Source organism: Mesoplodon bidens (genome assembly GCF_964165515.1).
Source record: "Mesoplodon bidens genome assembly, chromosome: 4".
Classification (NCBI taxonomy): Eukaryota; Metazoa; Chordata; class Mammalia; order Artiodactyla; family Ziphiidae; genus Mesoplodon; species Mesoplodon bidens.
Window position 1 is genome coordinate 129,231,839 of NC_138160.1, and position 24,241 is coordinate 129,256,079.

The 24,241-nt window shown below is 55.0% G+C and overlaps 1 protein-coding gene across 7 annotated transcripts in view; it reads left to right on the forward strand.

Annotated features, from left to right (window-relative positions):
- The window catches only part of SYNPO (synaptopodin), a 54,809-nt gene extending 32,080 nt beyond the window's left edge, over nucleotides 1-22,729 (forward strand). For 4 of the 7 annotated variants that reach the window (XM_081231870.1, XM_081231868.1, XM_081231869.1 and 1 more), the window contains 2 exons: nucleotides 12,232-14,570; nucleotides 19,997-22,729. In XM_081231870.1, the coding sequence (XP_081087996.1) occupies nucleotides 12,232-14,570; nucleotides 19,997-20,689 (3,032 nt within the window). In that variant the 3' untranslated portion in view covers nucleotides 20,690-22,729. Of the gene's footprint in view, nucleotides 1-5,167; nucleotides 5,261-6,048; nucleotides 6,161-6,325; nucleotides 6,419-12,231; nucleotides 14,571-19,996 lie in introns of those variants that run through there. The other 3 variants (XM_081231872.1, XM_081231873.1, XM_081231871.1) reach the window with 3 other exon arrangements.
- The last annotated feature ends 1,512 nt before the right edge of the window (nucleotides 22,730-24,241 follow it).

Here is a 24,241-nt window from a genome sequence, read left to right on the forward strand (position 1 = left end):
TGAAGCTGCTAGGAAAACTATAAGTGTGTGCGTGTTCAAGGATGGTGTATGAGTACTACATATAATTCCTTATGTAAATATATTTTCTCAAGCTTATTTTTTGTTGACGTGGGTCTATTTGCCAGACTATGTTCCAAGCATTTCCCTATATGTTCATTTACTTTTAAACACATTTATAAAATCATGAGCTCTAAAGCCCACTGGGTCCCCAACCTAGCTGTGCTTCAGAACCCCTCAGGGAGACTGTTAATGTGCATATTCTGTGGTCCTGGGTCTAGGGAGGAGCCCAGGAATCTGGCATGTTGGACACACTCCCCGAGAAATTCTGCCGCACCCACAGGTTTCCGATCTGGGCCAGAGAGGGGACAGGACTTGCCTGAGGCCTCGCAATGTGTTGGAGACCAGGTTGCGACTAAAACCCAGGCCTGAAGCTCCCAGTCTGGCCTTTTCCTTCTACTCATCAGCTGCCCCCTGAGCACCCTAAAGGCATGAAGCCAGGGATGACTGTGATGAGCGATGATGCCAGTAGTGGCTGATCCTGCTTACAGTGCTGTGCTAGGCATTTTACGTGGCTTTTCTATTTAACTGCAGTAGGGGTAGAAAAGGGGACATTCTCCACAGCAACATGATCCCTTGGGACATTTGAGCATCAGGTGGCCGGTTTTAATGTAGCCCTGGAAATGGGAAACCATGACTGAGGTGCAGAGATGTGGAGAAGTGAATTTGAAACCACGCCATCGGGACACTTGCCCTCCAGGCAAGGGTGGTCTGGTAACTCAGAGACAGGGCAGGCTGGCAGGAGGGAGACACATATGTCCGTCCATAAGGTGTGTACCTGCTGCACGTGCATCTGTGTCAGTCTGCCACCTGAGTACCTGTGTGTCTCCACATGCATACCGACGGGTGCTATGTGTGCACACACTGGTGTGCAGGTTCTTCCCCCTCTGTGGGTGCACACGCAAAGAGCACCTTTGTGTGTGGGTGTGTGTGCAGAGGAAGATATACTATTGCTGGCTAGGCTCTCACCAGCATGAGGGAGCTGTCCAGAATGTGTGTGTTGCAGGGTATGTGTGTGCATGTGCACACAAGCACAAATGGTTGCAATGCAGGGGACCCCTGAGACCCTGCAGGCCACTAGAAAGACCACTAGAGAACCTGGTTTCCTTATTCATGTCCCACCTCCACATTACGTGCACCATCCTCAACCTGCCAGGTGCGAGCCTGCCTAGGGACCTTAGCACTAGCTGTTCCCTCTGCCTCGTCTTTCTTCCCCTAGAACTGCACAAGCCTCACTCCCTCACCTTCTCCACTTCTTCACTCTGATGTGACTTCTCAGTGATGCCTCCTTTGATTACCTTATTCACCTTTGCACACCACTCCCCACCCTGGGCAGTCTGTGTATCTCACACCCCTGCTTTATTTTTCTCTATAGAATTTACCATCTGACTTAGTTGTAAGTCAGATGGTAAATTCTATAGAATTTATTATAGAAGTAATAGAATAAGATTATAGATATATAATATAATAAGATAATATAATAAGATTATAGAAATAGTCTTATTTATTATTTGGCTCCCGTGCTAGAATGCAAGCAGGGCTTTATCTGTTTCTCTTCATGGCTATGAACAGTGCCTGGCCCTTAGTTGGTGTGCAATAAATATCAGTTGAATGAATGAGTTCATACACCACCTATACTTGTTTTCTTTAAATTGTCTAACTTTTGTTGCTGAAATATCCACTTTTACCTTTCCCTAAGCAGTAGTATACCTTTGATGGATTTATTATCCTCCTTTTCTAATACACATGTGAAAATTACATAACTAGTAAGATGTTATTAAGTATCAGGGTACCACGTAAATCCTTTTGCTCCCACTAGAGGTGCTGGGGCACCACACTCTAGAAGCCACTGGTCCAGGCCAATCCCTTCTCTGAAACAAACATATGGACAAACTGAAACTCAAAGAGGGTTAGGAACTAGTCCAGCATCTCACCCATATTGTGACAGAACAGACTGGAACCAAATTCCCTGACCTCCAGCCTGCTTTCCTTTTGCAGTTTGAGGGACAAGGGGAGGGTGAGGCTGGATGTTTCAGCCTCTCCTCTGGCTGGAGACTCCTCCAGCTGGAGGGGAGCCACACATGCCTGGTAACCAGCGAATGGCATGAGGGGCTGGCAGGGTCTCGGTAGCCTCCTGCCCACTCAGGACCACAGCACCCTCCTGGTTGCAGGACTGTGTACTGAGTGGTGGGAGTCTCGGCCATATCTTCCCTCCCAGGAATCTTGGGTCTGGGGCCATCCAAGGAGGCCTGGGCGCTCACATCCAGTAAGAGGCAGACCTGGGATTCAAACCTGGTTCTCTCCTGTTACAGCACAGTTAGCTAGAGGTTGACACTGGGGTTCCCTTGCTGAGAGGATGCTGGAGGGGGAGGGGAAGGTTGGGCTGTGCCTGACTATGAGCAGAAGAGGGAGACCAGCCCCAAAGAGGGCTGGAGAAGGGAGGGAGACAGACAGCGCCCTAGCCTGGTACAGTTATACAAAGGTAGGTTTGTGCAAAATGCTGAAGTTAAATCCCACTCAGGTGTGCACAGTGTTTTATGCTATAGAAATAATTTGTGCATCTCATTTGCTCAGCAGTGACTCTGCAAAACAGCTATAATCATTCCTGGTTTACTGATGAGGAAGTTGAGACTCAGAGGTGAGGTGACTTACTAAAGGTAGCCCGCACAGGATGCTTTGTTGAGCAGGACGTGGGAAGGGAACAGGCTGCACCTCTGGTTGGATTTGATAAAGGAGGGCTGTCTGGGGGAGGGCAGGCAGGCTCAATAGATATGGGAGTAAGAGGCAGGAGTGGAGAGGGTAGACCACTCACTGGCTAAACTACCTTCGTGAATCATAAAACCTTTCCGAGCCTCAGTTTCCTCATCTGTAAAATGGGTATGACAGTACTTTACAGCTTGCAAAGATAAAACAAAACATAATGAAATAATGGTAATTATGCCTGGAACATAAGAAGCGCTCAGTAAACAGCAACCTGAGTAGTAAAAGTGAAGGGCGCCCAGCCTCTGGCAAATTTGCCCTCAGTGGTCACCTGCCACAACCGAAAGATTCTCAGCACCTTTCCCAGCACCTTCGTCAGCAGATACGAGTGACCCTGAGAACCAAAGAGGGTTGACAGGCCTGGGGGAGGGGTGAGGGGCTGCGGGCGGCTTGTCTATCCCAGGGCCTGGCAGTGAGGATGCCTCAGGGAGAAGCAGCAGCGTCCCCATCCCCGCCCCAGCCCAGGACGGGTTCTGCTCTACAGGGTGGGGAGGCGAGCTGGGACTGCAGCGTGCTGGGGCCGTCATTATCATTCCTCCAGCATTTTTTCTCCCCGTTATTTATTTTTCTGTGAGGAAGGAATGTGGGGAATTTACCACAGGGCGCTGGCCTTGCTTTGGGCAGTGCAGCGGCCTCTTCTATGAGAGGGAAGCAGCAGAGACAGATGGCTGGGGAGGTGGAGGCGGAGGAGGGTCCCGGCTGGCTGAATCTGTGGCCCCGGTGGGGCGGTTATGTAACCCACCCGGAGGCCCAGGGCAGATACCACGGTGCTTCTGGGCTCTAGGCATGCGCCTTCCCATGTACATAGCTCCCTTGGAACTCTACCTGGACCACCCCAGTCGCCCTTAGCCTCTGGGCAGGCCCAGTGGTGGACGTGTTCCTCTGTCATAGGTGCCTTCCTCTCCAGCTGTCTTGACTGGAGGTGTGAGTGGAGGTGGGTAGAGGATGGGGTGGGGTCCACCTTGAGCCTTCCAGCCTCCACTGGGCTGTCCCATTGCTTGAAATGCTTCCACATCTCCAGCTTTCAAGACCTAGGGCATATGCCACCTCCTCCAGGAAGACTTCCCAGATTTCTTCATCCTCATTTATCTCTCTCTTAAGCTCTATATTCTCCTGGCACTCAATGCAATATTCTGCCTCTTGGATCTCACACTGCCATTTGAGGTTTCATCTCCCTCTTCACCCAAAGGCATGTTGCTACCTCCCTCCTTCCTCTCTCCCCTTCCTCAAGGAACCACCCTCTAGATCTCTGACCTAGAATCTCCATGACTCTGGGATCTGGACAAATCGAGAATTTGTCTCCTGGGGTGAATGGTGGAGTAAAATGTGAAGGTAGATTTGGACTGTGGGATTGCTCATCCTTCAGTCATTTGTTTAGTCAACACTTAGTGAAACCCTCCTGGGTGACGGCCTCTGCTGAGTCTGGGGAATTTAGAGAGAATGGGACCAACTCCGGCCCCAGGCTGCCACAGGGCCAAGAGGAAGGGCTGTATCTTTGTCGAGGGCCTTGGGCTGGGTGCTGGGGACCCTGAGATAGACTAGGCTCAGCCCTGCTCCTGGCAGAGGCATAGTTTAGGGGAAATTCTCTCTCTCCCGCCCTGGCTCACCACCTTCACATCTCCTGGATTAAGTGTTTTCTCTGGAAGGGTAGGGTGTGGTAGTCCTTTCTGTACTCTCAAGGCTCCCAGGGCTGGGATGATGGAGGCTGATGCAGCAGGAGAGGGCTTGGGGGTCGGGGGGAGGCCTGGCTTACCAGGGCTGGACTGGGGGAGGTGGGAGCCTGGGTCTGAGCTTGGGTCCCTGTGAACCAGCCCTTTCCAGTTTGTTGTGCACCTGGAACTGAGCCTGCCTCTCTCTGGGTCACCGTTTCCAAGTCCCTGAAAATCTAACTGTAGATTAGTGTTTAGGCTAGTAGAGCAGGCAGGAGGAAGGTGGTGGCTCCTGGCCTTTGGGAGAGGAGGACCGCATAGCAGGGCCCTCATCAGCCAGCAGTGAGCAGTGCCTGTGGCCTACAGGGATACCTGCTAGCCAACACCCATGCCGACCTGACCTGGGAGCCCTCGACTTAGCCCACCCACCCTGCCCTGCATGATCCCGAACCCCTGTCAGGGAGATACCAGGAGTTGGGCCAGTCCCAGCCTCCTTCCCCTTGGGCCTTGGTTCCTGAGCTTTCTCAACCTGTTGTTTCCTCCACGCCCTGCTCCTGCTCCGAGGCCCCTGGGCCAGGTCGAGGAGGGAAAGAGCACTGATCGAGGAGTCTGGATGGATTGTTGAAAGCTTCCTGGAGGAAGTGGCCGTTGGGCTGGGCCTGGGACAGTAGGTGGGGAAAGTGAGTGTGCTTTGTGGGCAGAGCTCTTCAGAAGGAGGGGCCCAGGCTTGGGATCAGTCAGACTCCCCGCTCCAGCTCTGCTCTGCCTGTCCCTTGCTGGCTGTAAGACCTGGGGTGAGTTGGCCAATTCTCTGGCTCTCGTTTTTCCTCATCAATAAAACAGAGGTAAGAGGGCCTCCTTTATGAGTTGCTGTGAGGATTCAGTGAGAAAATATATGCTAAACCCTTAGCTTGGCAGCATCTGGAGCTCCTCATGTGTTGGCTGTTGTCATCCTCGTTGACTTCATCCTTTCTCCAAGCCCCCGGGGAAGGTGTAGGGGACAAGGCAGAAGCAGTTGAGGCCCCTCTCCCCTGGCTCTTGCACTCTCTGGGGGAAAATAAGACCCAGACCCTGATTGCTGCAAAGCAAGATGTTGGGAGGAGGCAGCATGGCCCATGTGATGGGTCCTGGGCTGGGTGCTGGGCCACCCTGGGTTTGAATCCCAGCTCTGCCTCTGGCTAGCTGTACCACCTAAGTCACTTCACCTCTCTGAGCCCGTTTTTCCTCTAACATGGAGACGAGGGGACTGCTGACCTCCTGGCTGCTGTTAATGAAGTCAGGGCCTGGCATGGGGCATGTGGTAAGCACGCCCTGGCGAAAACTCTGACTAAAACAAATAATATGCCAAGTGATGAGGTTATTAAGCGATGCAGATAAAACACTGATGATCTGGGGATTGAGCGTGTAGAAAGGATAGGAGACAGAGACGGGTTCCGGGTGGAAGGGTCTGCGCAAACCCACAGCAGAGGCTGGAACTCGCAGGGCAGGTGTGGCACCACGAGCTGCTGGACTCCCTCTGACGGTTGCTGAGGGCGCAGGGAGCAGGTGAGCGAGCTCTCGGGCAGACCCTGACATCAGGGACCCTGAACGCCAGGATGAGGACTTGCTGCTTGATCCCCCATGTCCTGGAGAGGAGGAGAGAGGCCCGACACGAGTGGAGCCAGGCAGGAGGAAGATGGATCTGGCAGCGTGGGGTGGGTAGATTGTTGGGGGAGAGACTGGGGGCGGAGAGACCATTTAAAAGGCTGTTGCGAAATCGGTTTTCCTGATAAAGAGCTAGGCTGAGTCATCTGTGGAGGAGAGAAGTCATATCCAGCTCCTCCGCGTTGCCGTCAACGTGGGATTTTCCTCTTTGTCAGCTAGTCGATTGGCTGCCTTTCGCGGAGGCTTTGAGAAGCAAGGCCGGCTCAGCACCCAGAGGGAAGCTGGGCTGCAGGAAGGACCCAGCCGGAGTGAGTAAAGCGAGCACCCAGAGGTGCCTTTATGGTTTGGGGTGTGTGACTTAGGGCATACAGCATCCTTCTCTGGTCTCAGTTCCCCCTGGGCATTAAGGGAGAAGCATGCCATGACTTCTGCCGGCCGGTTGGTGGCCAGGCTGGAGCTAGGTCTGGGGCTCTTCACTTCCATTCCTATGCATCTCCCGTGTCTGGCAGTCCTTCCCACCTTAGTATGAATTATTCTCTGCAAGGAGGCCTGGCAGTCTGCTGGGTCTCAGTCAGGTTGCACTCACCAGGACTTTGGCATGGATGGAGAACTCCCCAGGGAAACGAGGCTGTGTCATTTCCTCCTTTCAGCAGGGAGGATGCGGGGCAGGGGCTGGCAAGGTAGTCAGGCCATTACTCAGGTCCAGTTCATCTTCCTGCCCCCGGCTGAGGCCGAGGTTGTGCAGCAGCCAGCCATTGGTTCCTTCCTGACCCCACCAGGGGGGCAGTTAACCCAGCCTGTTTACCTGTCCCGTTGCCAAGACTCCCAGGCAGCCACAATGGGCCGTCTCCAGCCAGTCTCTCTTCCTACCTCTGGCTCCCTGTCCCACTCCACCCTACCCGGGCCCTGGACACTCCCATTGACGGCAGCCGTGTGAAGAAGAATTTCCTTGAATTCTCTCCCTGTCCTGACCTTCTGCTCTGGCCTCCGTTCCCCCGCCCTGCCTCCCTCCTCTGGATCCTCTGTCCAAAAGGCCTGATGGCCGGCAGGACAGGCAGCTGCCTACGGAAGTAATGGGGTGGGAGAAAGGGCTTATCCCTGCCTGAGTACAACTTGAACTCAGGTCTCCTGACTCCCCACACCGTGCTCTTTCTACTCCACTAGTTTTTTATGTCCTAGCAGTCATCTCTACCTTAGTCACAATGCATTTATCAGCTCTTCTCCTGAGAGGAAGAAGGCCGACAAAGCATGAATTGCTCTGGGCAGCTGAATATGAAGAGGAGAGGGCACTGCTGCGGGCACTGATCACAAGATGTGGAAACAGAGGGGTCTTCAGACCAGCATCCAGGAGCACCAGAGTCTCTGTTGGTGCCCCTCCCACCGGAGTCAGGGTCCAGAAGGCAGGGTGGTTAAGAAATGAGATTCAGCAACCAGATTTTGAGTTTTGAATCCCAGCTCTGCTACTTAAAAGTCATATGACCCTGGGCAGGTCTTTCTGAGCTCTGGTTTCTGCAAACTGGGAAGAGTGCTAGTACTTATCTCTTAGGGTCATTGGGAGGATCAAACAAGATGATGGGTCTAAAGTGCATGGCACAGCACTTTATACTGGGCAGTAGTGAGGGCTCACTAATTATAGCACCCACTGCGATCTTCATTCTAAGGGCTGTACTCAGGGCTTCCTGTCCCCCTTCCCCACTTAGGGATTTAACCCTGTTGGACTCAGGTCTCCTGACCCTGGGCAGCTCTTCCTTGAGTCTGCCCTCACCCCTCCATCTCCGGAAGGCTGGTCTTCAGAGCTCCTCATCCACTGTCCAGGGTGGGGCTTTCAAGGGCCAGCCCTGAAGAGGCTGAGGGAAGAGGGGGTGTTAGGACTTGTACAGGTGCAGGCTGCAGCCAAGCAGACAGGGGGCTCAGCAAGGGGCCTGTCCCCTGTGGGCCTTGGCCACCTCTTGCCTCTCTGACACCAGGGACCACAATCTTGGACGCACCTGGCTGGGGCATCACTAGAGGTGGCAGTTCCCTAGTCTAGGGAATTTTGAATGGAGCTGCCACCCCCGGTGCCCTGCAGTGGGGGACTCTGGGATGCCCGTAGTTGGCCCAGCCCCCCTTCTCTCAGCTTTGTTTGTGCAGGGTGGCAAAAGTCATCTGGATTGCTGTCTGGGTCTGGTCCAAGCCTCCTGCCAAATTCCTTTTCCGTGGAGTCATTGCAGGCTGGGATGGGGGGCACGGGAGCTCCCTCGAAGGCAGGGCTCTCTCACCCCGTGGCCTTTTCTGCTGGGTTCCTCTTGTCCCAGAACAACAGCCTGGGGAAGGTTCCCAGCCTGGCTGGGGGTCAGCAGACCAGGTCTTGGCCCATGGCCTCCTCTGCAACCCCTTCCCTCTCTAAAGCCCCCCAGGCCAGCTTATCCCTGAGGGCCCTTCACTCTCTGACACTGGAGCATTTTCTAGCCCCATGGCCCTTAGAACCAACCTTGGGATAGGACTGAAGCAGAGAGGTGAAGAGAAAAAAGAGAAAAGTGCAGGGATTTGGGAGGTCTGAATTACACAAACACTGAAGCCCTTTCTAGGAGCCTGGCACTGTGGGAACCCGCCGGGTACACAGTAAGAGCCCAATCCATGTGAGCTACGATGGCTGCAGTTGTGTCATAAGAGCCACTGATGGGACTAGGGATGTTTATCCTGACCATGCCCCGCGGGGATGTGATTTGTGACTGAGTCTCTGCAGGGCTGTCAGGTTGGAAAGAGAAAGCTCTTTATCTGTGTGGCAGTGAGGGGCAGAGTCAAGTCAAGAGGTGGGAGTTAATATAAGGAGTGACTTTATAGCTAAAGAAAGAATGTTAATTAGCAGAAGGTACATCTTCAGGGTAGTGAGCTCCCTGTCAGTTGAGGGTATAAACAGAGGCTGGTACACTCAGGACATGGTTTTAGGGACGCAGGAATTGTGTGGGGAATTGGACCCGGTGACAGCCATCTCTGAGATTCTGAGGTTTTGTGATTTGGGGCAATGATCCCTGCCTCCCAATAACTCTAGAATCCCCTGCTCTGTGACCTTAAGACAGTCACCCCTCTCAGGACCATGATCTGTAGGGTGCATCTCCTTTGCTAGAAGAAGCTCTGACCCCTTCCAGGGTGTCACGTGGGGTCACCGTCAACTCCATCCCAGGGTAGCATGAGCCCTCGGTCCTCTCTACTCGGGCTGAATGACAGTAATCCCCCTGGCATCCACGATCTCATTGTAGCCTCCAAACCCTAATGTCAGTGCTTTTATTACCTTCTTCTCAGCTAAGGAAACTGGCTCCGAGAGGTGCAGTAACTTGCCAGGGTCACACAGTTAGCAAATAGCAGCAGAGCCTGGATTTGGGCCGGGAGGCTTGGTTTCTAAGCAGACCAGAGGAGATGGACATCGCATGAGCTGAGCAACCCCTCCTGTGTTGCTGGCTTGTCCCCTACCTAAGTTCCCCACAGGGGAGCAGCCTGGCCCAACCCCCAAAGCCTTCATCATGGGGTGATCCAGGCAGGAGAGGAGCCCTACCAGGAGGAAGTAGGCGTCAGGGGCACATGGGGCAGGCTGTGTGCTGTCACTGTTCTGGACCTGTGGGCACAGGTGTGTGTGGTGGGGAGCCAGGTCGTGATGGGAGGAGGGAAGAAGGAGGTTGGGGCCAGAGAGCCTGTGGCTGCTGGGCCTGGTCCCAGTGAAGCAGCTGTCGGCAGCCACTCTGTCCTGTGTGGGCCTCCCCGCTGACCCTAGTGTGAGCTCAACCCTGCACCACTCTCTGAACCTTGGTTTCTTCATCTATAAAATGGGGGTGGTAGTGAAACAGCTCCTCTATAAGGGCCCTCCCAGCTCTGAGAGTCCATGAGTTCTGAACCTCGCTGGCAAGATGCCTAGAAAAACTGTCCCTGGAGACGCACTCAGCATGTCATGGCCAGTGCTAATGAGGGCAAGGTAGGAGGAAGGGCAGGGTCAGATTCCTCAAGAACTAATTAGCTTCCCGCGGTGGGGGTGGGGTGACAAAGGGAGGAATTTTCCCAGCCACCGACTGAGCTGCTAGCCCGGCCACAGGCTGTCCCATCCATCTGTCCATAGGTTCATTCGTTCATGCATCCATTTCTTCATTCCTTATTCAATAAGCACAAATTAAACACTGACTCTGTGCCAGCTGGGCAGCGATATAAAAAGAAATGGTTGCCTGTAGTGAACTTACAGATTAATAGGGCCTGACCCCCAGCCTGATCCCTGACCTCAGGCCCCAGACTCCGGTCCTAGCCTGCAGCCCCAGACTGAGCCCCAACTCCCACTGACTCTGTCCCCTATATGTCCCAAAGGGACCTTTGGGACAAGCAGGCAGCTTGAGCATGCACTGTGGACCCAGAGAGAACTGGTTCTGACTCCAGCCTTGCCACCCTTTGCTGTGTGATCTTGGGTGAGTTACTTACAAGTCTCTAGACCTCATTTTCCACTTCTGTAAAATAGGGGGCAAGTAGTGCTTGCGTCCTAGTGTTCTTGTGAGGATAAAATGAGGTAATGCAATGTTCTAGTAGAGTCACTGTTGAAATTAGCTCAATTTATTACTTTTATAATATTAAAGTATGAGAATTTTTCAATGACTGTTTACATGAAAATGGTAAGAAATTCTGCAAAGACTTGGAAGAAACTATTAACAGTTGTTACTTGATTTGTGGTGTGGAGCACTCAGAGGTGGAGAGACATTTTTGTTTTTGTTTTTGTTTTTTTTTGCAGTACGCGGGCCTCTCACTGTTGTGGCCTCTTCCATTGCGGAGCACAGGCTCCGGACGCGCAGGCTCAGCGGCCATGGCTCACGGGCCCAGCCGCTCCGCGGCATGTGGGATCTTCCCGGACCGGGGCACGAACCTGCGTCCCCTGCATCGGCAGGCGGACTCGCAACCACTGCGCCACCAGGGAAGCCCTGGAGAGACATTTTTTACTGTATACTTTTTTATGTTTTTAAATTTTTAAAAAAATTTTAGTCCATGTAAATGTATTACCTAATCTAAAAAGAGGAAGTGTTAGTGTTAAGAAATGACTATACTATGAGTTTGAAAGTATAAAGGGCCCTAAGATATGCACTTAGGCATATGAATATCCTGCAGGTTCATTCATGCACTCAGTAATGCTTACTGAGTGCCCACTTTTTGCCAGGCACTATTCTAGGGGCTAGGGTTAGAGGGATGAACAAGTCAAGCAAGTTCATTTCCCCCTTAGAGCTTGCATTCTAGGTGAGGGAGATAGGTAATAGACAAGTAAACGTGTAAAGAAGATAATACTGAATTGTGTTGAATGCTATGAAGAAAACAAAACAAAGAGATGGGTTGCCTGGGGGGGGGTGCTGATTATAGAGGAAGGCCCCTCCAGAGAGGTGACATTCACGTGAGTCCTGAGCGATAAGGAACCAACATGGAATGCCACTTGGGAAAAGGTCATTCCAAGCAGAGAGAACAGCAAGTGCAAAGGCCCTGGGGCAGGAACAAACTTGGCATTTTCAAGGAACAGAAAGCCAGCCAGGAAGAGCCCAATGCGAGAGAAAGGTGGCACAAGATGAGTCCGAGATGTAGTGGGGCCTTGACTGCTAGGGTGAGTTGTTCTTGCTGAGTTTGGTAAAGTGCCATGTCAACAACCTTCAGGGGGAATCCAAACAAGGGGGCAGTTAATACTAAAAGGGTAATCAGGGAAGGTTTGACATGGGTATTTGAGTTGGGCCATGATGGTTGGGTCGGGGATCTTTATGAGAAGATTCTAGGACACAGTAAGTAAAGATCAAATTCCGGGGGCTTCCCTGGTGGTGCAGTGGTTGAGAGTCCGCCTGCCGATGCAGGGGATGCAGGTTTGTGCCCCAGTCCGGGAGGATCCCACATGCCGCGGAGCGGCTGGGCCCGTGAGCCATGGCCGCTGAGCCTGCGTGTCTGGAGTCTGTGCTCCACAACGGGAGAGGCCACAACAGTGAGAGGCCTGCGTACCGCAAAAAAAAAAAAAAAAAAAAGATCAAATTCCGGAGGAAAAGGCCATCTGTAGTGGGGCATGGGTGACCATCTGTCTGTCTGTGCGTGTACCCCTGTGGCTCTGCAATCCCATTTGCTGACTCGGCCTCTGTCCCTCCTGCAGCACTGGGCCGGAGCACTAGCCTCACCGAGAAGGATCTAAAAGAGGCCAAGGCGAGGAGCCAGCAGATCGCAGCCCAGCTGACCACCCCTCCCAGCTCCAACTCCCGAGGTGTCCAGCTCTTCAACAGGCGCCGGCAGAGGGTGAACGAGTTCACCTTGGAGAGCCACGGCCAGAGGGGACAGAAGCCCGGCCAGGAGTCCCTCAGGGTGCCCCCTGCCAGCCCCACAGGCCATGCCCCAGGGGTCAGCCTGAGTCCCACCTCCCTCCCTGAACCAGGCCCTCCGAGAAACCCCGCCTGCCAGAGCGCTGACACAGGGGTCCCCGGTCACAGCATGGAGGGCTCCTCAGAGGAAGCCAGCTTGCTGCGGCACCTGGAGAAGGTGGCCAGTGAGGAAGAGGAGGTACCACTGGTGGTTTATTTAAAGGAGAACGCGGCCCTGCTGACGGCCAATGGGCTCCACCTGTCCCAGAACCGAGAAGCCCAGCAGACACCCCCAACTCCACCTCCGGCGGAGGTCCACAGCCCAGCCACAGATGCCAGCCAAAACCTTCCCTCACCCGGCGCCACGCTCATCACGCCAGCCTCCAACAGCAACCACAACCTGCCAGCCACAGATGTTGATCAGAACCCTCCGGCAACTGTCACCCCGCAAAGCCCGCCACTGTCCAGCATCCAACAGAATTCTTCACAGGCACAGCTCCTGCAGAAGGGTGCAGTGCCAGATTTCAAACCCAACACCCCGTGTGCTGGTGGGCAACCCCAGGAGCCAGCTGTGGAGGTGAGATCCAGCACACTACTAATTGATAAGGTATCAGCTCCACCTACCACCACCAGCACCTTCTCCAGAGAAGTTACTCCCATCTCCAGCTCCAGGCCCCCAGCCCCAGATTTCATGTCCAGCTCCCTGCTCATTGATGTCCAGCTTGGTGCCCCAGTGGTGTCCACAGAACAAGAGATGTCCGGGCGGGCAGCTGCCACCACACCCACCAAACTGTACAGCGAGGTCCACCTCACGCTGGCCAAGCCCCCATCTGTGGTCAACAGGACGGCCAGGCCCTTTGGGATTCAGGCACCGGGCGGCACCAGCCAGATGGAACGAAGCCCCATGGTAGAGAGACGACATCTTGGAGAGAAGGGTCCCGCTCCCTGGCCCCCGAGCGTGGCAGACAGGAGCCCTCGGCCACAGAGACACGTCATGTCCCATAGCCCCATGCTGGAGAGGAGGCCCGTGGCACAGCGAAGCCCCGCCTTGGAGAGACGTCCTTTGGGGAACTTCACCCCACCCCCAACCTATGCCGAGACCTTGTCCACAGCCCCCCTGACTTCCCGGGTTAGGTCTCCCCCCTCCTACTCTGCCCTGTACCCCAGCTCCGACCCCAAGCCTTCTCATCTAAAGGGCCAGGCAGTTCCTGCCAGCAAGACGGGCATCTTGGAGGAGTCGATGGCCCGCAGGGGCAGCCGGAAATCCATGTTCACCTTCGTGGAGAAGCCCAAGGTGACCCCGAATCCGGACCTGCTGGATCTGGTACAGACAGCGGATGAGAAGCGGAGGCAGAGGGACCAGGGGGAGATGGGCGTGGAGGAGGAGCCCTTCGCGCTGGGGGCCGAGGCCTCCAACTTCCAGCAGGAGCCCGCACCCCGGGACAGGGCCAGCCCCGCAGGCGCCGAGGAGATTGTCCCCGAGTGGGCCTCATGCCTCAAGTCACCGCGCATCCAGGCCAAGCCCAAGCCCAAACCCAACCAGAACCTCTCCGAGGCCTCTGGGAAGGGGGCTGAGCTCTACGCCCGCCGCCAGTCCCGCATGGAGAAGTACGTCATCGAGTCTTCGGGCCACACAGATCGGGCCCGCTGCCCTTCACCCACTATGTCCCTGCCTTCGTGCTGGAAGTACCCCACCCATGCGCCTGGCAGCTTCCGAGTGGCGTCCCGAAGCCCGGCTCGGACCCCGCCTGCCTCCCTCTATCATGGCTACCTGCCGGAGAATGGGGTCCTGCGCCCAGAGCCTTCCAGGCAGCCACCCTGCCAGCTGCGGCCCTCACTCTTTGTCCTCTCACCCATCAAGGAACCTGCCAAGTCCTCGCCCACAGCCGCCTCGCCTGCCAAGCCGAGCTCCCTGGACCTGGCGCCCAGCCTGCCCAAGGCGGCCCTCCCACCATCGCCTGCCCTGCCTCGGCCCTGCCGCTCCTCCCCTGGCCAGGATGGCCTCCAGCCCACTGCCGTGAGCCCTACCTACAGCAGTGATGTCTCGCCCGTGTCTCCCTCCAGGGCGTGGTCTCCCCGAGCCAAGCAAGCCCCCAGGCCCTCCTTCTCCACCCGGAATGCCGGGATCGAGGCTCAGGTGTGGAAGCCTTCCTTCTGCTTCAAGTAAAGGACCCCACAGGGATCCCGCTGCCTGTCAGAGCCCGCTCTCCGAGGGCTGGATGGAGAGCAGGAAGTGGCACAGGGCTGAGTCAGGAGTATGGGGACTCAGGTCTCAAGGGCTGACGCTGCCACCAGCTAGCTTTGTGACGTCGGGCAAGTCACCTCCCCTCTCTGAGCTGCAGCCGCCCCTTCCCTACCACAGAGTGGCTCGACTCCATGTCTGAGGGATCTGAAGTCTGCCACTGCGGGGGGAGGAGGGTCACGGAGAGAGAACTCCCTTGGCAGGCCCTAATGAAGCTGGGGGGCTTCACCTGGCCTTTGTGAGCTGTAGGGATGCCAGCGTCTTGCTGAGGGGCTTCTGCAGCAAACAGAGCCTGCCCTTGCCTGTGGGACCAGCCAGCCAAGGGTCTGCCTCCTCAGCCACCCCGGTGGGGCCGTCCTCACTGTGGCCCCAGCTCTGGCATCTTTCTGCCTCTTGCTGGATTCTCACCTCCACAGGCCTGTCTCTTCCACCCACCTCTGCCTTCTGGACACTGTTTCCTCTCCGCTGCTTCAGAGACCTTTGCCTCGGCCTCCACATTTTCTCTTCTCCTGGGTTCTGCTGGATGAGGACTCAGCCCACCACTGCTGTCTGACACTCTTCTTCCTGGCCCTCTGCTCAGCTGCCTTCATGCCCGCTCCAAACATCTAGCTCCGCTTTCGAGACAGCTAATGCAGTTCATCCCAGACCTCAGTCCTGGTTCTACCTAGCTTGCCCTCACTGTTCTGGGATGTGGGAGGTCCCAGGGGACCCCTGAGAGACAGAGGGCCCTGTAGGAGGCTGTGCAGAGGTTGGTGTGCAGCTAGGAGAGAGGCCCCTAGCAGTGTATCCATCAGCTGTTTTGCCTTCAACCTCAGCCAAGATCTGCACGACTGAAAGCAGCCATCTACGTGCATTGGAAGGGGCCGCAAGGAGAGAGACATCTCAGCCTCCCGTTTGCTGTGCGACTTTGGCCAAGTCACTTTCCCTTTTTGTGCCTCAGTTTTCTCATTTATACAATGAGGGCCCTCCTAGCTGGACAATCTGTGAGGAATGAGAGGACAGGCTGGTGCTTTGGGAGAAAGGCCCTGTAAGTGATAAGACAGTCCCCTGGGAAGAGAGGGGAAGGAAATGGGACAGTTGCCACAGGACAGATGGTGAGTAGATGTAAGGATGTCCTTGGGAGGGTGTGGCTGGAATGAGCTGCAGCAGGAGGCCAGGAGATCAGAAGTTTAGGCTGGGACTGCTCAGGCTCAGGATCGCCTGGAGACAGTGGGAACACGGCAAGGGCTGGGGCAGGAGCACAGCAGGTCAAGGAAGGGACAAAGGAGACCTTAAGGTTTTGAAAAAAAGGCTGGGACTTAGGAGATCTGGATTCTCAAAGATGGACTCCATGTGCAGCTTTGGGTCTCAGTTTCCCCATCATACTGTGAGGGTTTTGAGTCAGGTAGTCAGATCCTCACCACCTCTGACACCTTTGATGTGCTGCAGCCCCCCCAAAACCACACTTTGTGGGGGTTATAGAATATAGAGGCAAGAGGCAGAATTCAGATGGAAGCTTCCCAAGACCGGGGGCGAGCACCACCCACTTTCTCTTTCCCAGCCCTATTTCTGGGCTCCCCAGAGGGGCGAGGGGTGGTGGAGGCGGTGCCCATGCTGGGCTGAGCCTGCAGTTTTTGTGAGCGCTCGGCTCATCTCCATGGCAACAGGGGGTGCCTTCCCAGTGAGTTCATTCTGCCCAGAACATGGGGGCATGCATGGGAGAGTCGCGAGGGAGCTCGGCTCCTTCACGCCAAACCCCTCCCAGGACAGAGTGAAGCCCATGTTCTGGACCCCTGCTCCCTTCCACCCCTGAGGGCCAGCAATGGAAGAGCCCACCCTCCATCCTGCAGCTCCTGTGATCAGGCTGGCTGAGCTCTTCCCTCAACTTTGTTTTCTCTCCTGTTCTCAATACACTCTGCCTCAAATCTGTCTTGCTTCTTTCTTTCTTCCACGCTCACTGGCTGGTGGTCAGGGCCCTCTCCCTCCTCCCCAATTCTGGCCTGGGAAGTGGGGTGGGACTGCTTAGTTACGGCGTGTGTGCCTGTGGTGTGTGTCCACGTGCTGCCTGCATCTGCTGAGTGTCTGGATCTGCCATGGGTACAGATGTGTGCTGGCTTGAAAGTGAGAGCTGCCCTCTCTCTTCCCTGGGTCAGGACTGAGAGAACCAGGATCCTGTGGAAATCATGTTCTGTTTTCTCCTTAAGAGTTTGGCCAGGGCTTCCCTGGTGGCGCAGTGGTTGAGAGTCCGCCTGCCGATGCAGGGGACACGGGTTCGTGCCCCGATCTGGGAAGATCCCACATGCCGCGGAGCGGCTGGGCCCGTGAGCCATGGCCGCTGAGCCTGCGCGTCCAGAGCCTGTGCTCCGCAACGGGAGAGACCACAACAGTGAGAGGACCGCGTACAGCAAAAAAAAAAAAAAAAAAAAAAAAAAGAGTTTGGCCAAAAAGTCTGTAGAGCATGGGGGAAGACCCATGCCCCTTATGGTCCAGGTTTGTTCAAATTCTTTAAAAGTGGTATTTAAGTGCCTTTAGCCAGAGCATATATACTTTCTGGTTCCCTCAGCAGCCGCCCCCCATCGCCCCCATTATCTAAATCTGGCCACTTTCCACAGTCATCACTGCCGGGCTCGTGCATAAAATGAGTTTCTGCCCTCGTGGAGAGGAGCGTACTGCCATCAAGAGCCAGAAAAATGGGTGCTAGGCCCAGATCTGCATCTAACTCCTTGTGTGACCTTAGACAACCCGTGGGCCTCAGTCTCCCCTTCCATGCAACAAGAGGATTACAGAAGCTGTCTGGGAGCTAGCTCTCTTTGATCTCTGATAGTTCCTGTCTCACTCTGCTCTACTCGCACCTTCGCCCCACACATGTGTCCTGCTTTGGGTCTGGTGCTGGGTTAAGTGGGTGCTCCTTTCTGAATTTTCACCCATGTGCATTTCCAAGGAGTTCTGGTGTATATTGTACATTGAGAACTTTTTCAGAAAGTGAATAATTTTGATTCCCTGCAGCCTTTTTGTATTATTCACTGCTCCCCCGCCCCCCCCAACACACACACACACACAGAGTCAGTACCCAGACATGGCAGTTTCGATGAGGTCAGGCCCTGGCCCACCTCCAAAGGATGAGGAGCTGCTTACCACTGCCCCCAACATTCCAACCCAGGCATTCTGAGAAGTAAATTCTGTTACTCCTTCCACTTGCTGGCCCTAGCCTTCCCCTTGTGGCCACTAAAGGCAGACCATCCTTGGAGATTTCAGACAGTTATCATAGCTTCTCTTGCCCCAGCCTGCTTTGCTCCTGGCTGAAAGCCCTGGTTCCTCTGCCTCAGTGCTTGTTGATGGACTTGGATCATGAACTCTTGGCCCTGCTCCCCCCAGCCAGGCTCACTGAAAGATTCCTGAGATGGCTCACAGACAGCAGCTCCCAGTGTCTCTGGCTCACATATACACAACTCTGACCCTGGGAGTAAAAGAGGTGGAGCCCATGCTGAGCTTTAACTTTCCTACTTGATGACTGGGGCCTTGGATGTCCCTGGGAGATTCCTAACATTCCCAGTCCCATGAAAAATCTGTTCAGACTGCTATACGTTCCTCTATAGGTTAAAGGGCTCCATTTCTGAATCTGGGCTCATCTGGTAGCTGCTGCATTGTTTGGAGAATACATGTACTTTATTGCTTCCTTTTGATTGGGAGAAATTCGATTCTGATTGGATGAGAAGCTGACTGGCTTGGCTGTGGCTGGTTACTGATTGGATGAGAGAATGGATCTTACGAGAGGTTCTAGATCTTGATTGGGTAGGAGGCACTGAATGGACTGGCTAGTTCTGGACTCTGAGGGATGACTGCTGGTGAATTTGGAATGAAGACTGAGTGGACTGGCTTGTTGCTGGAATCTGATTGGCTGAACAGCTGTATGGTTTAGCAGATACATGCTAGACCTGGATCCCCAAGCCCTGTACTTTCAAACCAGTTCAAACTGCTTAAGCCTGCCTCCCACCTTTAAGCAACAGGTAGTCACACACATTTCCTGGTGGGGCAGAACACACCAGATAGTTATTTACACGTCTGAACTTCATCACTGTAAAATGGGTGTGATAATACCAGCTACTTCACCAGGCTGTTGTGAGGATATGATGAGAGGGTAAGGATGAGACCGAACTTTGTAGACTGGAAAGTTCCTAAGGAGGTAGGAAGCAGGTATGATAGCGTATAGCAGAGCAGTGCTTTATAACTTCAAAGAGGTTCACCAACTTGGCCTCATGGAACCCACACTCCCCACCCCATGCTGGCAAGAAGTCCCGTGAGGGGAGTGTGCTGCCTAGGGAGGAACGACCCAACTTCCTTTTATGTTTCCATCTGCCAGTGGGAACCTCCTCCCTGTTCAAGGTGTCCAAGGAACAATTAGGAGGTGACTATGGCACCATGGCAGGGGGACTGAGACAGAGAGGGCCTTTCCCTAAGTCCAACTTTAGTAATAATGATCAATATTTTTGCTTGTAATTTTTTTTTTTTTTTCGGCACGCGGGCCTCTCACAGGCTCTGTACGTGCAGGCTCAGCGGCCATGGCTCACGGGCCCAACCCCTCCACGGCATGTGGGATCTTCCCGGACTGGGGCACGAACCTGTGTCCCCTGCATCGGCAGGCGGACTCTCAACCACTGCACCACCAGGGAAGCCTGCTTGTAATTTTTTGAATAGATATTATACCCATATGGTTCAAAACCTTAAGCTTATATAAAAAGCATATAATACATTAAAAGCCTTATTCCCACTCCTGTGGCTGTGTCCCCTGCCCTGTTCACCCCATTTCCTAACAAAGAAGCACTCTGGTTAGTTTCATGTGTATCATTCTAGTATGTCTTTAAGGTAACTAACATCTATTGCGCACCTACTCTCTTCTAGGGAAACTTCTCATACTGTGACAGTCTTTTACGTAAGTTATCTCATTTACTCCTCACAACAATCCTATAGGGTACATGCTGATATTATACTCCCATTTCACAGAGGAGGAAACTGCAACCCAGGGGCTTCGAGTTGCTTCTTTTGCTGAAGCAACTTGCCCAAGTTCATTCAGTAAACAAAGGGGTCTGTCTCCAAAGCGAGCATTCTTAAACCGCCAGTCATCTGCCTCCCTGCTAAGCTTAGGGGCAGGCAGCGTGGGCTCGTTCAAGCACCTGAAAGATGAAAGTTGGGGCACCTGCGTTTTTCTGCAGGCACTACCTGACTTTGGTCGCTGGCTTCCCGACTCTGTACCACGGACACAGCCAACTCGGTCCCTTCTGAAACCCCAGCATAGAGGAGCCCAGCACTAACGCCTGCCCCCACCCTCTTTGTTCTCTCCCCAGGACCGCCGAGAAAGCCTGCCCACCTCCCCAACCTGGACGCCGGGCGCGTCCCGGCCCCCCAGCAGCCTGGACGGCTGGGTGAGCCCGGGGCCGTGGGAGCCGGGCCGCGGGAGCAGCTTGAGCAGCCCCCCGCCGCTGCCGCCGCCGCCGCCGCCGCCACCGCCGCCGCCGCCTATGTCCCCCTCGTGGAGCGAGCGCTCCGTATCCCCTCTGCGACCTGAGGCCGAGGCGCGGCCCCCCAGCCGCCAGCTGCAGGCGCTTCTGGCGCGAAACATCATCAACGCGGCCCGGCGCAAGAGCGCCTCCCCGCGGCCGGCGGGCGCTGAGAGCCTTCGGCCCTTCTCCCCACCGAGAGCTCTGCCACCGCCGCCGCCGCCGCCGCGCATGCGCTCGCCCCTGCCGTCCCGACCCGGCCAGGCCGCGGACCCCGGGGCAACGTTCGCTCCCATCCCCCGGAGCCCAGTGCCTGCCGGGCCCTCGCCCTGCGCCAGTCCCCGGAGCCCGCTGCCCGCGCCGCCCAGGCCCTTCCCCTACCGCCGCTCGCCCACGGACTCCGATGTGTCCCTCGACTCCGAGGACTCGGGGGCTAAGTCGCCCGGCATCCTGGGCTACAACATCTGTCCCCGCGGGTGGAACGGCAGCCTGAGGCTCAAGCGTGGCAGCCTACCCACGGAGGCCTCCTGCACCACCTAAAGGCTTCCCCGCCCACACCCCATCCCTGCCCCGGGAGAGCCGAGCCAGAAGAAGTGTCGTTGGGCTTGGGAGATCCCAGCACCATGTCCCCAAGGGTCTGGCCTCTTTGATAGCCCCAGAGATAAGGGGTCAGGGGAGGAGAGCTCTGGGCTTGGGGGTGGGGTGGTGATCCAAGCTTGGGTTCTAGCCCTTGCTCTGTCATTCAGTCATTGTGGGAAAGACCCTTCCTCTGCTCCTCAGCTTTCCCATCTGTTTAATAGAGCTTTGGCCAAGGCAGTCTCCAAACTTCTAAATTACCCCTTCTATCAGTACACACACACTAGTGCCTTGGAAGAGGCAGGGTGTTGTATGTATGGACCCCTAGACTTGCTGCTTTGCAGGGTTCCATACTCTTCCCCCCCTTCCTGGCTCTGATCTCTGGAGTCTGGTAAATGAGGGGTGTGTTCAGAGCATCCTACGCCTGAGTTTCTTGTCCAGGCCCTGGCTTGACCATCTGCCTCCCTGGCACCAAGTCCCAGGCAGGAGCAGCTGTTTTCCATCCCTTCCCAGACAAGCTCTATTTTTACCACGGTGACCTTTAGAGAGGGTCTCCCAGGCCAGCTCAAGGTGCCCTGCTGGCTTCTCTGGAGAGAAGAGGAAGGAGTATTCCTCCTCTCAGATCCCTCTCAGGCTTTTCTCCATCCCAATTCAGGCTTCCCAGGGTCTCCAGGAATGATGCTATAGGTGTCTCCAACCCATCTATCCCTTCCGGGCCCTTTGATGGCAGGCTCTGGGCTCAAAGCTGAGCCGGGCAGAGAAGAGTTGATATGGAGCTATCTGCTATCCTCTGGCTTTACCTGGTAGCCCTGAATTTGAGGTTGCCCATTTGGAAAGAGGGAGGCAAAGAGTTCTTTGTTATGGGTGGTATGCAAGCAGTGGCCAGGATGCATAGAGGAGATTCTAGTAGGGAATGGATTGGCTCAGATGACCTCTGGGGCTCTTCCAGTCCTGAAATGCATTCCACAGTATTAGGAAGGGAGGGAGAGTAGTGCTGGAGGATTGGCTGGGGAGATGAGCTTGGGTGGGTGAGTGAGGGGTTAGATCAGAGTCTGCCTGTGTTTCTGGTTCCTTAGGGAGTACTCCACTCTTCAGTTTCAGGCCCCAGCATCCATACTGTGCCCAGATGAGGGGGCCCTGTTCTGCCTCATCTCTTTCCCATCACACTCTGGCCTAGCCAGTGTCTGGTGCCCAGTGACCTTGGGGAGCCTGGCTGTAGGCCCTAGCCTGTCCCTTAGGCTGTAGTGACTCTGATTCCAATTCCCAGGAGGGACACAGGGAAGAATGTGCCTCAGTCCTACAGTTTCCAGAGTTGGCTGGTGGTGCCCTCTAGAGGTTCAGAATATCAGTTTCAGGAAACTAAGTGTGTGGGGGGCGGGGCGGGGCTGGAATTGGCTAAGGATCAAAGGTATGTATGTAAGTGAAAGGATACCAGGATGTTGCTAAAGGTGAGGGACAGAGGGTGATTTTGGGGTTAGGAGGAGACTTACCCATCCCTCAGGGTGATTTAGACCTGGAACCCCTAAGTGAGGCTAGGGCAAGCTGGGGTTAGGATGGGAGTCAGGGTGAGGGTGGGGTGCTTTGGAATAAAGGACTGATCCGAAAGGATTCCCAGGGTCTAAAGATTGGGAACATAGGCCCTGTTGGTAGGAAGATGAGAGGGTGCTCCAACTTGTCAGTGATGAGTGATCACATTACTGAAGTCCCCACCTGCTTCAGGGACCCTTGTAGCATGGGAGGCTGGGGCTAAGGGCCTCTTTCAGAGAAAAGACTCTATCAGGCCACTGGTTGATGCAGTGGCAGAGAAAATCCACTTCTACCTGCATTTCCCTCAAAGAGCCAGCAGAAGGCAGCCTTGGGAAGCTGCAGTTCTGTCTGGCTGTTCTCTCCCTGTAACTTCCTTCTCCCCCAGTCCTCTCCTCTAACCCATTAGAAATTGCCTGTGTCCTGCCTTTTGCCTCCTGTAGAATTCAGCTCTGGCCCTCAATAAATGCTTCCTGCATCTTTCTGTCTCCTCTGTCATTTTCAGCTATGTCTAAAGCCCTTCCCTTTTCCCCAACCATGAAACAATCCATGGGATGCTGGGTGGGTGAGAATGTTTGATACACATGGGATGGGAGCTTGGGAAGTAGCAATCATGAGCAGAGATGGGGAACAATGAAAACACTCTGGGCCATAGAAGAAGTCCCTGGGTTGAAGTTCTGGTCCTATCATCTACTAGCTGGGTGACCCTGGGTAAACCCAGTCCTTCTCCAGGCCTCAGCTTCCCGATCTGTGTAATGAGTGAGTTGGTGAGGTGATGTCTCAAGGTGGTATTGCCCAGGCCCTGACCACAGGACACTGTCACTGGAGTGGCCAGGGCCAAGCTGCATCAGGGCCCAGTGCTCTGGGGCTGCTTCCTGATGGCAGGTTGGGGCTTCAGACAGGAGGAGGAGCCCCTATGAGAGGTAACGTCAGAGTCCAGGCAACCCTAGAGAACTCAGGACCCAGACCATCAGGAGTGCTCCTCTCCTGATGGGGGCATCCTTTGCCCAGAGAAGGGGATTGGGGCCCCACTCCCAGGTGAGGCCAACATCCCTCACCTTCCTCTCTAAAAGCTCAGGCCCTACAGAGGCTGGGCAAAGGACTCTGACGGGCAGGAAGCTGAGTTCAGGTGGTCCACAGCAGAGTCCAGGCTTCTTCTCAAGAGATATGCCCTTGGACAGTCTATCCAGCACACAGGTACAGGAGCTCCTTGACCTGAACCCGGAGCATCCCTGCTGGTCCCACCCTTCCCTGGTAGTGGTTAGTGCACTTCTGACTCAATCTTTATCTTCAGCAGGAACCTCTCCTGAGCACAGTATCCCCCTGCCTACTGGTGATCCTGGCGCCCAGACACGCCAAACCAATTTCACCCCAAACTGAACTCAGTCTCTGCCCCCAACTCCAAGCTGCACCCCCCCCCCGCAACTCCTCACCATTTTTTTCCTTGAATGATGCAATCCAGAAACGGGAGCAGCCCTTTCCTCACCTCCCACATCCAGTCTCTAACCGGGACCTGGTGAGTCCTCAAATACGCCTGAAGCCCCTCTCCTCCTCTCCATGCCCTCTGTCTCCTCCCTAGTCCAGCCACTCCCAGGTCTCACCTGACCACAGTGAAATCCTCCTGCCTGAAGGCTAACTCCCGCCAACCTACTTTGCACAGGGCAGCCAGAGATATCTTTGGAAAATGACCACGTGACTGCTCCATTCCACCGCCTTAAACTCCAACAGCACTTTGTAAGATACACTGTACTTTTGAAAAGCCTGCTGTGATCTGGCCCTTGCCCACCTGCCTGGCCTCATCTCTCAGCACCACCCCAGCCCCCAGTTCTAGCTCTCCTCGCTGGCCCCTCACATCCTATGTGTGACATGGCCTCAGCCTGCAGTGCCCGTGCCCCTCTCTGCCTGTGAGCTCCCACTCAGACTTCAAGGCCCAGCTCAAATGTCTCCTCCTCTGGGAGGCCTTCCCCACCCCCAGGCCGAGCTGGTGGCACT